The following is a 14,868-nucleotide window of genomic DNA, read 5'->3' as shown; positions in this document are numbered from 1 at the left end:
AAGCTACCTAGGTGGCAGGAGCTGGTTTGGAAATTGCGGGTGATAGAGAACATGATGCTACCTGCAGACCTATAGGTGAGCACAGAGCATGGGTGGGGCATCAAAACTGCCTGCAGGGTCCTGCCCCAGCCTGTGGCTGTCCTCTAGGCAGGCTTAGGAGCTCTCTGGGGTGGGGGGGGGCAGGGACCAAAGCTTTCTCCTTTAGGCTAATGGCAGTGTGGCCCCCATCCCTTTTCTCAGGCTCCACCATCATGGCTGAACGGGGTGGCCCATCTCTCCCCTGCTCACCTGCCTCCACTCCAACCTCACCCAGTGCCCTGGGCAGCCGCCTCTCTGACCCCCTGCTCAGCACGTGCGGTTCTGGGACCCTGGGTGGCTCTGCTGGTGGTGAGTACCAAGGCCCTGTGGGTAGATCAATGCCTCTCTCCACGTCCTATAGAGAGGGACAGTGCAGCCTTCACTAGGGCTGGGACTGGAAAGACTAGGGGCTGGTGGCACTCACCAGGGGGCTTTTACTTCCTTTAAAAAAAGTGTTTGAAATTATCTTTACCTTTTGAATGTGTGTATGTGTGTGTGTGTGTGTGTGTGTGCATGTATGTGTATACAAGAATGTGCATGCATGGGTGTGTGCAGTACCTACTGAGGTTAGAGGAATGGGCTGGGTTTCTCAGCTAGAGTTAGAGGCAGCTATGAGCTGACCAGTGTGGGTGCAGGAAAATGAACTCAGGTCTCCTGGAAGAGCTTTGCTTACTGGTTAGCAGAACTCTCCAGATGTGTAACTGTGGCGCTTTTTTTCTATTTTAAATACTTATTTTAAAATGTGTGTGTGTCTCTGTGTGTGTGTGTGTGTGGTAGTGGGGTTTGTAGATGTGTGAGTATAAATGGAGCCCAGAAGAGGGTATCAGATCTTCCAGGAGACTTCCAAGTGCACATAGGGATGCTAAGCGTCAGTGCTAGATGATCACACCTTGAAAGACTTGGGGAGTCTTGTTTCCTCTTTCCTTTCTCTGCTCTGGCCCTGGTCTGGGGCTGTGTGGCCAGAGCCAGGCTGCTGGCGCTCATCTCCTTTCTTGGTCAGGAGGGTGGGTTGTTAGTAAGGACAGTTGGTTTTCATAGTGGAGGAAGAGATGAGCCCAGAGGCCCTTTTCTTCAGTGAGAAGGCCCCGTGCTGGGCTGGGTCGCAGCCCATTTTTGATTGGTGCTTTTGCTCTCAGGAACAGCCCCCAACTCACCTGTGAGCCTGCCCGAGTCCCCAGTGACCCCGGGTATGGGCCAGTGGAGCGATGAATGCACCATTTGCTATGAACATGCAGTGGATACCGTCATCTACACGTGTGGCCACATGTGCCTGTGCTACTCCTGTGGCCTGCGCCTCAAGAAGGCCCTGCACGCCTGCTGCCCCATCTGCCGTCGCCCCATCAAGGACATCATCAAGACCTACCGAAGCTCCTAGCCCACTGCAGAGCCCCACCTGCACGCCCACTTCTGCAGACTTTGCTGAGGGCAAAGCCAACAGGGTCCCTCCCTTCTACAGTTTGCAAACTCTTCCTCCTTTTTCCATTAAACATGGGAAACCAAGGTCCCTGAAGGTTTGGGCCGAGAGGGTCTCAGGCAGGGAGGTGGGGCTCAAGTAGTTCATAATGAATGGAAGGGAGGGGAGAAGGGTACCCCGAAATCTCTCTCCTCTCTACCCAGATTTCTGCATGCCGAGGGGCTGAAGTAGAGTCTCAGCTGGTTGCCATCCCTCCCGACCTAGGCAGATTTCTAGGTTGTGCAGCCTGCGTGGCATCTTGGAGAGAGTTAGCGAACATGTAGCTTCTGGGCAGCTGGGGAGGAGGCCAGTGGACTCCTCCCACCCTGGGCAGCTGCAAACTGCATGCCTCGTCTTTTTTTCCTTACCCCAGAGTGGGTGAGCAGACAGGCTGCAGGTGCCGGGTCCTAGGTCTTCGACCTCATGTCCAGGACCTCCGGTTCGCCATGATCTTCACCAATCATCTCGCCGGTGCCGTCTCCCAGGGTGCCCTTCAGTAAAGGCTGACGCGAGCCTTTCTGCTGTCAGGGTCTCCAAAGAACAGGTCCACAGCCACACTTAAGACCTGTCCTCCCTCATCTCAGTGCCAGCCTCGGCCTGGGCTGACCCTGCCATTGTGTTCCCAGGAGGGACAGGAGCTCTCAGTGGGATGGGGTTTTCCTAGCCTGTGGACAGCCCTTTCCTTATCTTAATTTATTTATTTATTTGGTTTATGGGTTTTGTTTATGGGTTATATTCCAACCTGGGATCTCCTAAAATGCTACTGTTGGGGGTGTTGCCAAGTGAAGGGAAACAGGAGTAGCCACTCAGAATCTAACCCCACCACAAGGCTCATGGGCAGTCCTGATAATCCTGAGGTAGAATTCCAGGCTGGAGGCCTCCCAAGAGGTGAATAAGCCTCTTGGGTGGGAACCACCCACATCCACCTGTGCCCTTCCTCCCTGGATGGCAGCTCCATGAATGCGGTTGTTTCCAGGGCGCCCACCTCTATAAAGACATCAGAAGTTCTGGAAGGTTGTCAACATGTGGGTCAGGGTCCAGAATGGAGACCTTTTTCAGAAGAGGCAGATCCTGAAAGCCAGGCTCTGGTCCTGCTAGGGGGTGTCCATTACTTATGGACTGTGGTCCTACCTGCCTGTTCTGGGTTACTGTGGAGTCTTAGCCTAGGCTTTCCCAGCCTTCCGGTCCTTGGCCCTCTTATGGCTGGTTTTATTTCCTCAGAGGTGGCTTCTGCCTTGAAAGGCAGGGTCTCTGTCCTGACCACTGGCCAGTCATATGGCTCTGGCCACAGGTCACCCCCCAAAAAAATTCTCCAGCTTCCCCTGGGTAAAAGTTTGGGGGTGGAGCACTTTCCCTGTAGTTCTTGGGAGTTCGTCTCAGGTGGGTCTCTGGAGGAGGCATTGAGAACGGATGTCAGGGTGGGCCTTTGCCTGCACTGAGGAATCTGGGCCACCCTTGGTCTCAATTCTCCGGTCACTGGCCCGGGCAGACCCCTTCAGGCTGGAGCCAGCAAGTTGCCCCATCTAGTTGGGGCTCGTCCTAGCGATGGAGGAAGGTCCTACTACAGAGCTGTGTGGCTGGAGGTGGGAAAAGAAGCCATTGTCCACTGGGCTAGTTCAGAGGTAGCACTGCCTCCTTTGTGAACTGGGTCACTGTGTTTGTGAATAAAGGTGATTTCGTACAGGCCTGAGGGCTGTGCTGTGCTTCTGAAGGTTGGGAGGGGAACCAACAGCCCCAGTCTCTCTCTCCTGTAACTGTAGACCCCTAAGTCCCAAAGAGCCTGTCATGGAGAAGCCTCCTTAGAGCCAGCCTTCAGAGCATGCATGCCATGGGGTCACACAGTGGGGTGCATAGTACCAGGCAAGCCTTTTAAGTTGAGAAGCTGCTGCTGCTCTTCTGGTGGTATCAGGACTTTGAGGAGGAAGGTGTGTGGGGGGAGGACAGTGTCAGGTAGGGTGCCAAGCAAGGCCAACAAGGGAGGCCACACTCTTGCTATGTTGTTTCCTCTCAGGCCAGAGATCCTGTGAGGTGAGTATTGCCACCTAGAGACTAATAGGGGAACAACAGGCCAACCCTGGAGTGGGGAAGAGGTACATGTGGGGTACCTACCTACCCACACCCTTAGCCTGCCTTTGAACTGACCTCAGGTCCGTGTCTTCCTGCTTACTAGAGACAAGACAACTAGGTGAGGCCCTAGGGCCCAGCTTTTCCATCCTTTCTCATGGTCATTTCTGGAGTTGGCAGCCTTTTGGGCCAGTAGAACTTTTGCTAGTTACCTGAATGGGTCCTCCAGTGCGAGAGAGAATCACATGATTCTGTTCAGTTAAAAAGGCCAAAAACTTTATTTAGTCTTTAGGGAGATACAAGATGCCTGTAAACATAAAATACGAAACAAAACAATCCAAATTTTAAAGTCTAGAAGCATGCCAAGACAGATCATTTCTACAGACCAAAGAGTCCCACCAAAGTGATAAAGGACACCCGGAAGGGGGCAGGTCAAGGGGACTGGGTCCCTCCCCCGGTGACACTGCGTGTTGACGATGAGACTTATAGAACTGTGAGAAACATGGAGATAGTTTAGCACCACCGAGGAGCCTGGAGAGATGTTAGCACTTGCATGGGTCCCTACTGCTTCCAATGCTCTTGTCTGCTGAGGTGGGGAGAAGCTGGGGAAGGGCTCCTGCTGACCACAGTAAGCTGGATGGGGACGAGTGGACACTAGGAAGTCCCTGGGATTTAGGAGTCCCAGTGACATCTACCTGCTTGTTCTTACCACAGAGCAGCAATGGTCACTCAACCTCTGACGTTACCTTCCAGGCTTCCTTGTAACTGGGAGGGACACCTGTGCCCTCCAGACAGGTTATAAATCTAAGAATGGCAACTGTGTGCCCTTTGAAGAAAACTCAAAAGCAGTGTGCCTCAGTAGAAGCACATGCAAGAGGTTGGTGCACTCACATGTTCGACTGGCAGCAGGAGGTCCACTCAGCCAATTAGAACCACAGGTTCCATTGGAGCCCTGGGAATCAATGTTCAAATGAGGTCACCTGTCTCACCCGAACAGACCCGGGCTTTTAAGTTCTAGTGTGGGGGTGTCGGGTTCTCTACTGTGTGGTCCCTGGTATCTAATCTGTATGGTTTGACAAGCTAGCTCTGCACTGGACAAAAACTACTAGCAATCCGGGATGGGAATGAGCCCCCAAAGATTGGCTTATGACTTGCAGCACCTCTTCCTTAAGACAATGATACTGGAAGCCAGGATTGGGTCCAGTGAGTGAGTTTTCTCTGGCTGGACTCTTGGCTGGTGAGTAACAAAAATCCCTGCAGACATCTCGTTTTTAATCACCAAGAACTGACTCTTTCCTGCTCCAAACACTGTACAGCTCACTCTGTCTCTTAGCCTTCCCACACCTGTCTAAAAGACATCTCTGGAAGCTTCCGCCCGGTGCGAGGACGGTAAGCCCCAGTCATTCAAAACGTGCACACTCATCTTACCAACATGCCTCCCGCTAGCTTTCCAACATGCCAGATACAGCCGTTTGCACTAACACAATTCTCACACTTCCAAAGCCACAGCCGATTGTCCAGAATGAGGCTTGGAGTAAGGCAGGGACCTTCAGCACTGGGGACGCCACTCTAAGGCAGCAGACTCCTAGGACTGCAATAAGGGAGGGGTACTGTCTATCAAGGTCACTTGAGATTTAGACAGGGGAGGGACAGGGTGTCACATGCCAACCCCTTGCAGCCAGGTTGGGGTCAAGGCTTTGGAAAAACCCTTCCATTCAATCTATAAGCACCAATGTACCTACTTTGTGGCCTGGGGACCCAGATGCAGAGAACGGAGTGACCAGCAGTGCTAACAACTGACCTGTCCTACCTATTATGGGCTCTCAGCATCAAGCTTAGGAAACACAGAGACATGAGACTATCAGACTGCCCCAAATGGGACGTAGCCAAACATGTCAGAAGGTCCTGAGGAGCCTTCCATGCTCACAGGAAGCAATCTAAGGCTTGCTGTGGAGAGGGGAGGCACCGCAGTGTGGATACCTGAAGGTCCTAAGTCTCACCATGAGCAGAACTCAACCTGCCAGCCTGCCTCTCCTTCAGAAACAAACCAAGACCCAGTAGCTCTGGGATCTCCCCCCCCCGGGGGGGGGGTTCTCAGACCAAGGATAGGATGCAGGTGGGTACCCTGGTTTGACTTCCATACTCAATAGTATCTCTTCATCTTGGTGCCCAGGACAATGGCCTGGGCTGCTTCCGTTAGCTCTGTTAATACCAGTGTGAAGTTTCCAACTAAATAATAAAATAATTACAAAAGACAAATTAAAAAGACACATTGCACTCTCCAGCCAGAATCGTGTGAATGACACACATGCTGCCAGAAGCTGTGCGCCCCTTGGGACCTGCCCAATGCTAAGGACTAGTTCAATGAAGACTGCCTGCCTATCATTTATCTCCTCTGACCCCATGCTATTTAGTTCAAGTGGGAAATTACCACCAGTCTCTCTTATTCTCTCACACACACAATATGCACTCATGGACTTTGGATGCTCATGGAAATTACCACCATCACATACACACACATGCACACACACACACACACACACACACACACACACAACCCTCAAAAAAGCGAGGGAATCTTAATTGGTTAGTGATGTGGACTGTTGTCTTTCCAGAGAGCTGCATGGATATTCTAATGGTCAGCTATGCAGCCCTATCTATTCCAAGGGAGAGACCCCGAAAGGGGCCCGGTCCCTCTCCCTACCTATTGAAATTCACACAAGGGGGTCAGAGCAGCAGGCCTACAGTACGATATAAGTGGGACACACCAGCAAGACCATGCTTGCTATCCTGGGGAGCCATCCTGGAACTTGCCCCTCACCCCCAAGAAGCCGTCTTTTCCTGCCATTTTCCTTGCTGCATGAGAAAGAAGGCTAGTGTGCACCTGCCCTGGGAGTTCCTATTACCAGAGGCAGGTTCATGCTTTCTGCCCAAGTCACTGAGATGAACAGGTAGCCGGGGCTCAGCCCCAGGCCTACTGCAGGCTTGTAGGAATTTGGCTCTCACTGGGAATGTGGGGCTTAAAGCACCCATCCTCCAGGTGAGTTTGCTTATGGCCAGGATTCCTGTCCACAAGCTGAACTGAGGTTTTATAGTTTTAGAAAGACTCAAGCACACATCCAGGGCCTTACAGCCCACACACATCAGGAGGCTGGGGTGAAGGGCTGCGGGTCTCTTTGAGCAGCTGGCTGAAAACGAGAGGAGAGGTCCTCATTCTGCTCTGGGGACTGGGCCCAGGAAGTCAAGAGCACTTCCATCTAGGTGGACAACACTAAGGGGCTGTCCTCGGGTGACTACCCCTTTCTTCATGCTGGGGAAAGGGGAATGGATAGACAGCTGATCCCCTGAGAGATCAAAGCCACGACTCCTCCCATTTTCTGCAGGGTCTCCACTGTCCCAAATCCCTTTTGGTAATATTGCACTTTTTCCTGTCTCAGATTGTTTTCATTTTCCATTGAGAATGCAAAGTCTTGGGAGAGAACAGGGGCCAAGAGTAGCCTGAAAGAAATTATATATTAGTTAAACCCAGGAAAAGTCGGGGTGATTTCACCTGGTTCCCCCCTTCCTAAAAACAGAACACTACAACTTAAAAACTCTACATCTACTCTGCAAGTACTAGTCATATGAAAACGTTTGAAATTCCCTTGTCTTTTTTTTTTTTCTAGAGGATAGACGCTGTCACTAACACACCTTGCTGAGGAAGCGAAGGGAATAAATGCCTGTAAAATACTCTAGCATCTCAAAGTGACTACAGGGTTCTATATAATGCCTTCGTCCATTAGGAGTGAGAAAGGGGAACCCTTGGGGCCAGGCAGGGGGTCAGAGGGTTGCTGCCTTTGCAGACAGAACCGCAGGGAAGGGAGCCCTGGGGTGCGGGGCAAACAGGAATCTGCTGCTGATGGTTATCCCTCTGTCGCTTCCTCCTGCTCCCTGACTGTGAGAACGCGGAGGAGCCAGGCAGTGTAGCCAGACAGAGGTTTGAAGACTTTTCCCTCCACCCTTGTAATACAAGAAAAGGGTCTTTAGACTGGGAAAAAAAAAAAAAAGCACCAGACAATGCATCTTCGGGCATTATATAAACCTCAATAATGACCTCAGAAGGGCTCATTATGATTAAAGTTGCAGTATACAGCAATACAATGTCATTTCACATTTTCAATCATAACTAATGGAAAACTAGGTTTGGACATTTCTGAGATTCCACTTCTTTTTTTTTTTTCCTTTTAGTCCGATCTGGTTTTCCTCCAGATGGGTCAGAGCCCCGGGCCCCTCCCCACACTGCTGCAGTCTGTCCAACATCACGAAGCAGTTCATCAGCTCTAGGGAAAGGCCTTCTCGCCTGGGAAGGGCTAGGATCCAGGGACACAAGGCCTGGCATCCTTCGGCCATGTCTGGGAAGGCCTGGTATGCACCCTTGTTTCAAGTATTCTTTGGGCTTGCAGGGTTTGTGCTGCGCCCTGATAGGTTGGTGGTGAGGGACCTTGGCTATTACTTACTACTCGTTGCCCAAGTCTACATCCTGACGCTAGGTGGCAACATTCCCCACTTTTCCCAGATGCCTGAGCAACTCCCAGCCATCCCTGGGGCTGGATGTTACAATGTAAACACAATGACCACATAATAAACTAGAGGGGCAGGGGAGGAACACAGTGTTAGTGCAGTGCAGGGACCTGCCACTAGGTGGACAATTTGGGGAAAGTCATTTCCTGTCCTTGGGCTAGAGTAACGCGAAAGGAGAGTGACCTCTAAGGTCAGCCTCCAGTCCCACTTTGAAGGATCTATGATTTCAGGGCACGAGGGATTGTGAGAGGGTCTTTGGGGTGCAGACGGACGGTTGTGACAAGGACAAGGGAGGTGGGGAAGGCTGGCTCTGGGGATCCCAGTGGTCCAGTCCAACTGAGATGCTCTGTGCCTGGCGGGTGCACTATCATGGAGCTGGCTCATGGCAGACTTCTGACGAGTGAGGCTGTGGGCCCTCCCTCTGGCAGACAGCTATGTGGAAGGTCCTCTCACCTGACGGTCACTCTACTTTAAATTTTATTTTAAATAGTCATAAATTACTTTTTCCCCCTCTTTTAATAAATATGTGCTGTTTTAAAATGAGAAGAGTATATACTGCATCTTTAAGTAATGCACTTTGCTCTCCAGGTTTCTTTCCACTCCACCTTATTTTAAAGTGCATTAATTAAGAAATAATGAACCACTTCTTTATCATTATTGTTCAAATAAGTACAAATAATATTATGAAGACACTATACCACTACCATTAGCAATCTAGGTTAACTCAACACCCCCACACGATTTAATACGGTTCAGCAGAAGAAAACAACTAATTTCAATTTTAAACAAACTCATGAACACAGAAAAGGAAATAGAACAATGTCACCACGGCCTTTCGACAGAGGGTGTTGGCGGTTTGCATCCAACTGTGGGAGGAACAGAACTTGGGGATCCAGGAGGTTAGGGTTGGGGGAGCCGAAGGCAAACCTGCCTGGGAGGAGGGGTGAGGGGCGCTCTTCCTCCCGCATCTGTTGGAACCAGCAGCCCTTGGTCAGGGGAGATGCTGGCAGCTCAGCCACAGGCTGTGAGGCAGGATCTGTCCCAAATCAAAGGCACATGTGGCATCCACTCCCAGCATGAGGGGAGTCCCTGAAGGACGCTTCTGAGCTTCTCTCTGGAGGGTCCCCTCAGAAATGTCAACCACTGACTCACAACCCGGAGCAGAGGGCTGCAGCAAACTCCACTCTTAGCTTCGCTGTTCCCCGGGGCACTGCCCCTCAGGAAGACAGGGTTGGTTCCTGGCTTCAAAGTCCTCATTCTTCTTGGGTACCCTGCCAGCAGGTTAAGGAACTCAGTGGGCAGTGTCTGCTCCAGGCTGGCCCAGCCAGGGTCCCTTCTGCCTACGTTGGAGAAAGTAGGCAGAAGCAGGCAGATTAGCCACCCAGCAGGCTGGCTTCCAACAATGTCCTCTTTCCCTCTCGGGCAAGAACGTTAACACTTTTGTTTCACCAAGCTGGGGACTTGGCTTTACCCAGTCCCAAATTCCCTGGTGAGGTGCCACGCTCAGGTACTGCGTACACAGTGGAAACCTAAACAAACAACCTGGCTTATGGAAAGGCAGAAGACATTAAACCAAAATCCAAATTAAACATCCCTCCATGAATTCAACGGAAAACCAACCCACTACTACCCCCTTCTCCTATGTGAGGCTGAGCCCCTCGGGCCCCCCAAACAACTTCTAAAATAAACCCCAAACCAAACGCCTGATATAGAACCTCCAACCAATAACCCTTTCCCAAACATGCAAAAGGAACTGCCTACCCGGAAATCCTCAAGCAATCTCTAAATCAGGAGAAGCTGGCATCCCCTCATCAACTCCTGCACTGTCCCCCATGTGCCCTGAGGAAGGCAGGCTCTCCTTGCCAGGCCAAGTCGGCACAGCAAGAGGAGACAGTCCTTGTTGGCGGCACCTGGGAACTCTTTTAACTACCAAACACAGGCTGTGGCCTGGCCCCAGAAAGGAGACACTGCCGAGACCCAGAGCTGGTGGGTTTTTAGGACACCCACCAGTGGTCAGTGATGGACTGGGAACCAACACATCCTCCAACACATCATTAGGGTAACACAAGGATGACTTCCAGAGGCAAGAAACCAGCCACTGAAATGGCTGAGCAGGGTGAACCCAGGATGCCTCATGACATCTTTTCCAGATCTGCAGCAAAGGCACAATTAGGCTTTCCCACATGGCCTGTGCTAAATGGCTTATGGTCCATCAGCATGCAACGTGCATGCAGGGGTCCTGGGCCCAGGACAATCCTGCTATTCCCTTTCTCCTACTAAGTGTGCACACACCCATCACACCCTCCCTTCCAGCTGGAGGGTGCACTGGGGGGGTCACATGTTCTACAGGGTTCATGTTGTCATTCCCCTCCCCCCTCCCATCTTGTCCTTCCCCGTGTCTGCATGCCACCATCCAGTGGCAGCCGGAGCAGCACGTTGAGTCTGGAAGGACCCCGTGCTGTTAGTTCTTCTTCTCAAGGTAGTTGGAGGGTACCCAGCCCTTGAAGGGTTTCACCTCATCCAGGATCTGGCAGTACCACCAGCCATTGGGGTTCCTCTCTAGCACCTCCATGGACACCCCCTCCTGGAAGCCGGCTGTCTCTTCATCCCCCTCATAGTCTGCAATAGAGATGTACACATCCTTGAGGTTATTGTGGATAAACTGAGACTTCTCTATAGGCTTAGGACGTACGGGGGAGACAGGGATGCCATTGTGTTGGGTAGGCAGCAGGGGTGATTCTGAGCCCTGGCTGGCAGCCCGCTCTGCCAGTCGGCCCTTGGCCTCAGCAGCTGCTGACCGTGCAGTGCTAAAGGAGGAGTTCCTTCGGACACCTCTTAGGCTGTCAGTGGCCGTGAGTGACTCGTTCCTCCGAAGGGCGCAGGACAGGTTGTTGTCCTTGGGTGGCAGAGACACAAACACAGACTGGGGCCTGACTGCCACTTGCCGGACACCATTCCTCATCTTCACCGCTACAGTGCCTGAGGTCTTGCCAAAGCCCCCGGGGGGCTTAGAGGGGATGGGTGGGGTGGCCCTCTTGCTCTGGTTCACAGTGTTCAGTGCTTGCACACGCTTCTCGATCTTTTCCAGGCTGTCTGACTTGCCCTCATTCTGCGTGCCCTTTACCGTGTCTGGCTCTTTGCTGGCTGCGTCAGGTTGCTGGTTCTCCTCGGGCACCAAATAGTGGGAAGGAGCCCAGCCCTCCAGCTCCCCGAACCTCACGTACCACCACCCACTTTCCGCCTTCTCCAGCACATGCACCTCAGCGCCTGCAGGGAAGCTGATCTCAGAGTCTTGGACCTTCTGATAGGCACTGCACGTCACATAGGCAGTGCCTCGTCCTTCCCATTCCCTTTTGGAAACACATGGGGGAGTGGTGGCTGGCAGAGGGATGATATCTGCAGACCCTCGTCTGGACCCCTCAGAAGCTGTCTGTGGAGGCAGCTCTGAGTCCTCACTCCTGGAGCCCTTGAGGCCCCCCCGGAGCTGGCCTGTGGGCCTCAGCTGGCGCCGTAAGGAGCTAATGTCCATCTTCTCTTGGCTTTGAGACTCAGCTCGGTTCAGGACTGGCTTTGGTCGGACAGATGGCTTGGCTCGGGCACAGGAGGCCACCCCAGCCTTCACATCAGGATCTTTCTTGGTCCCGACCTTGGGGGTGTCACGGATGCCTGCATCTGAGGCAGAACGTGGCTTCAGGTCACCATTGTTCTTGGACAAGGAGGAAGAGGAAGAGGAGGAAGAGCAGGTGTTGATCGTGACGGAGGAGGAGAAGGAGATGTTGGATTGGTTTTTCCCCAGTTCTGCCTGGGCATTCTTCTCTGCCTTGAGCTTTAAGAGTGATGAAGACTTGGGGGAATCTGGTTTAGGGGATGTCTTCATGGCAAGAGACAAAGAGGAGCTTCCAGGAGAGTCACTGTCCCCAGAGGAACCTCTGGCAGACAGCGTATCTTCTGTGTATGGCCTGAAGCCCTCGTTCTCATAGATGGTCTCCTCTTCCAGGGCCACATCCTCAGAAGACTCACCCACCTTGAAATGGGCCCGTTGCAGGGAAGAGGCAGGTGAGGCCCTTCGGGGCTGGGCAGGACGCTTGTCACTTGAACCTCTGTCCTCTGTGGACTCTTCATTCAGCTCAGGCTCAGAGTCAAAGCCAAAGGCAGGGATGTCATACTCGGGTTCCTCATACTTAAACTTCAGTGGGGAGCCCTGGCTCTCACAGGCACCCACAGGATTCTCCTCTGTGTCCTTAGGCTTGCTGGGGGGTGCAGGGGGCGGCACCTTGGGCCGGGTCAGAGTGCTGGTTCGACGGCTGAGATTGGGCTTCTTGCGCTTATCGATGTACGAGGCTGGGGCCCAACCCTCCTTCTCCCCGATCTGCACATACCACCAGCCACCCGAGTTCTTGTCGATGACCTGGATGGAGGGCAGAGGGACAGGCCAGTGAATTGTAGGGGCATTCATTGCCAGCCCATGTTACAGACACAGCAAACCGAACCCTTCCAAGACCACCTAATGGTCAGCGGAAGGCTAGATTCAAACTCCCGTCTTGGTTGTGAGGTTGACATTCTCTTGGTTTCCTGGCCCCAAAGTCCTCCATGACACACACCGTCAAGTCTACCACACTGTCCCTAGCTCCTAATAAAATACCAACCTCAGAAGGATCCATATGTATAAGGAACCAGTGTTCTATTGTTCCTGTCCTCTACCCACACAGACTATCCCTTAAAAGGGTTTCTCTGGTGAAATGGAAAGAAATAGACAAATCAAACGGGGAGGTACAGGCTGAGACCAGATCATCCCCACAGAACATCCTCCCAACAGCTACAAAAACCTCATTAAGTAAGAGATTTCTTGGGTCAGTAAACAAGACTGATTTGTGTGTGTGTGTGTGTGTGTGTGTTTGTGTATGTATGTGTATATGTGTGTGTATGTGTATGTGTGTATGTGTGTGTATGTATGTGTGTGTGTATGTATGTATGTATGTGTGTGTGTATGTGTATGTATGTGTGTGTTTGTGTATGTATGTATGTATGTGTGTGTGTGTGTGTGTGTACACGTACCCTGTCACATGCCCTTATCAGCACTCCATTTGGAGGCTCTTCGTGCTCAGCCCTGCATTTGTTCCAGGAGATGCCATCATGGGACAAGCAAGAGAGGAGCAGAAACCCAAGTCCTGGGCTTTTAGCCTTGGTTGCGGCCCTGACTAGGCAAGTACTCACGGCCGGGAGGCTCATTTCTGTTACCCACCCTGCCTGACCCTCAGAAACCTTGCCAGAAAGACATATTGTAAAATAAGAAACAGGTTCTTGGCTTGAAGGAGACTCACCTCCGCCTTCTGTCCTCCTCGGAAGCTGATCCCATCAGAAATGCAAGACTGGAATTCAGCAATGGTGTAGTACTCTACCTCAACAGAAGGGGGCTCTGGCGGCTTTGGCAGCTGGAACCCCTAAAGCAGAAACAATGAGCAACTTATGCTCCAGGCCTTCCTCCCTTCCCCCCCCCCCCGCACCCCCAGGGTTCACACTAGTTTGAGCTATTAGGATGCTCTCTCTTAGAGACCTCTATAGTTTTGTTCCAAGGTGGAAAGTTAAAGTCAGAAGAACTGTTCCAACAAAGCCAGGACACCACTACTTTGTAAGTCTAAAGGGTGGATCCTAAAGTGGGCAGTTGCTACAGAAGGTGAGAGAGCCAACCATCCCCAGGAGTATAGGAGGCAGCTGGTTGAAGGAGGGGTCTTTGGGAGGGGCTCAGCATGTTGGTACCCTGAACAGAATGCCATTTCAGCAGGCCGAACATCCTAGGGCTCTTAAGTGCTTTTTATGATGCTGGCACCCAACTTTTCTCCTAGTGACACTGGCTATGATCTGTGAAATGCATATTTTCTAAAACAGTCATTTGCTGTGCACCTCCTGGGTACTGCTCTGAGGCAGCCTATATAAGCCACATGGGCAGCCAGCCTGGTGGGCTGTAACTTCAACAGGTACTCTGGACTTTGTCTTCTTATGTTTGTCCTTCCTATACTAAGGAATTAACACTGAGAAACTGGAAAGGCAAGTGGCAGGGGTGCTTTGGTGTGGGAGGAAGACCTAGGATGACCCAGATACTCTGAGCCTCAGTTTCCCCTTTTATAAAGCAGAAGTAAGACTGGGGTCATGAAGATGATTGCTGAGATATATAATACATTCTGGTCCGGGGAGCAGGAGTCTAGGAACAGCTGAACAAAGCTGGCGGTCAATACCTTGGAGGACTCCATCTTTCTTTACCCTTTAATACTCAGCTACCTCTGTTTTCTAGTCTAAGCTGAGCTTCTTGGATCACTCTGAGTAAGGGATGGAAGAAAGATTTAGGGGAGGGTATGTGTGAACCAGTCAGCTTTCCCTGCCCCTGTGCCTGGATGTACAGCCACACGTGGAAGCTGGCACAGCTGTGCTTTCTCCCCTCCTGTACCCTGATAGGGTGGGATGCAGCTGAGTCTAACTGGAACCAGCATCCCTGCCTCAGCGAGCCTGCATTTGTTAAGTGTGGAAGGAATGACTCTGTTCTTGCCAAAGTCAAGTCTGCCTGAAAATAATTAGCTGGGGCTCAAAGAAAGGAGAGAAATGGAGAGTTCATTGTTCAGTTGCAAAAACCCAGGCCAGAGAGAGAGAGAGAGAGAGAGAGAGAGAGAGAGAGAGAGAGAGAGAGAGAGAGAGGGAGGGAGAGAGGGAGAGAGAGAAAG

The 14,868-nt window shown here is 51.8% G+C and overlaps 2 protein-coding genes across 3 annotated transcripts in view; one reads left to right on the top strand and one right to left on the bottom strand.

The window, feature by feature from the left end:
• Positions 1 to 3,211, top strand: part of NEURL1 (neuralized E3 ubiquitin protein ligase 1) — a 30,608-nt gene extending 27,397 nt beyond the window's left edge. Inside the window, exons 5-6 of the mRNA XM_080912070.1 lie at positions 241 to 387; positions 1,215 to 3,211. Of these exons, the coding sequence (XP_080768196.1) occupies positions 241 to 387; positions 1,215 to 1,453 (386 nt within the window). The 3' untranslated portion in view covers positions 1,454 to 3,211. The remainder of the gene's footprint in view (positions 1 to 240; positions 388 to 1,214) is intronic.
• Positions 3,212 to 3,860: 649 nt separating this feature from the next.
• SH3PXD2A (SH3 and PX domains 2A) overlaps positions 3,861 to 14,868 on the bottom strand; it is a 193,263-nt gene continuing 182,255 nt past the window's right edge. For both annotated transcript variants that reach the window (XM_080912611.1, XM_080912612.1), the window contains 2 exons: positions 13,477 to 13,596; positions 3,861 to 12,563 (listed from right to left, as the gene is read on the bottom strand). In XM_080912611.1, coding sequence (XP_080768737.1) covers positions 10,617 to 12,563; positions 13,477 to 13,596 — 2,067 coding nt within the window. In that variant the 3' untranslated portion in view covers positions 3,861 to 10,616. The remainder of the gene's footprint in view (positions 12,564 to 13,476; positions 13,597 to 14,868) is intronic.

The sequence above is a fragment of the Micromys minutus genome (assembly GCF_963924665.1).
Source record: "Micromys minutus genome assembly, chromosome: 2".
Lineage (NCBI taxonomy): Eukaryota > Metazoa > Chordata > Mammalia > Rodentia > Muridae > Micromys > Micromys minutus.
This window is presented reverse-complemented; position numbering and strand designations above follow the sequence as displayed.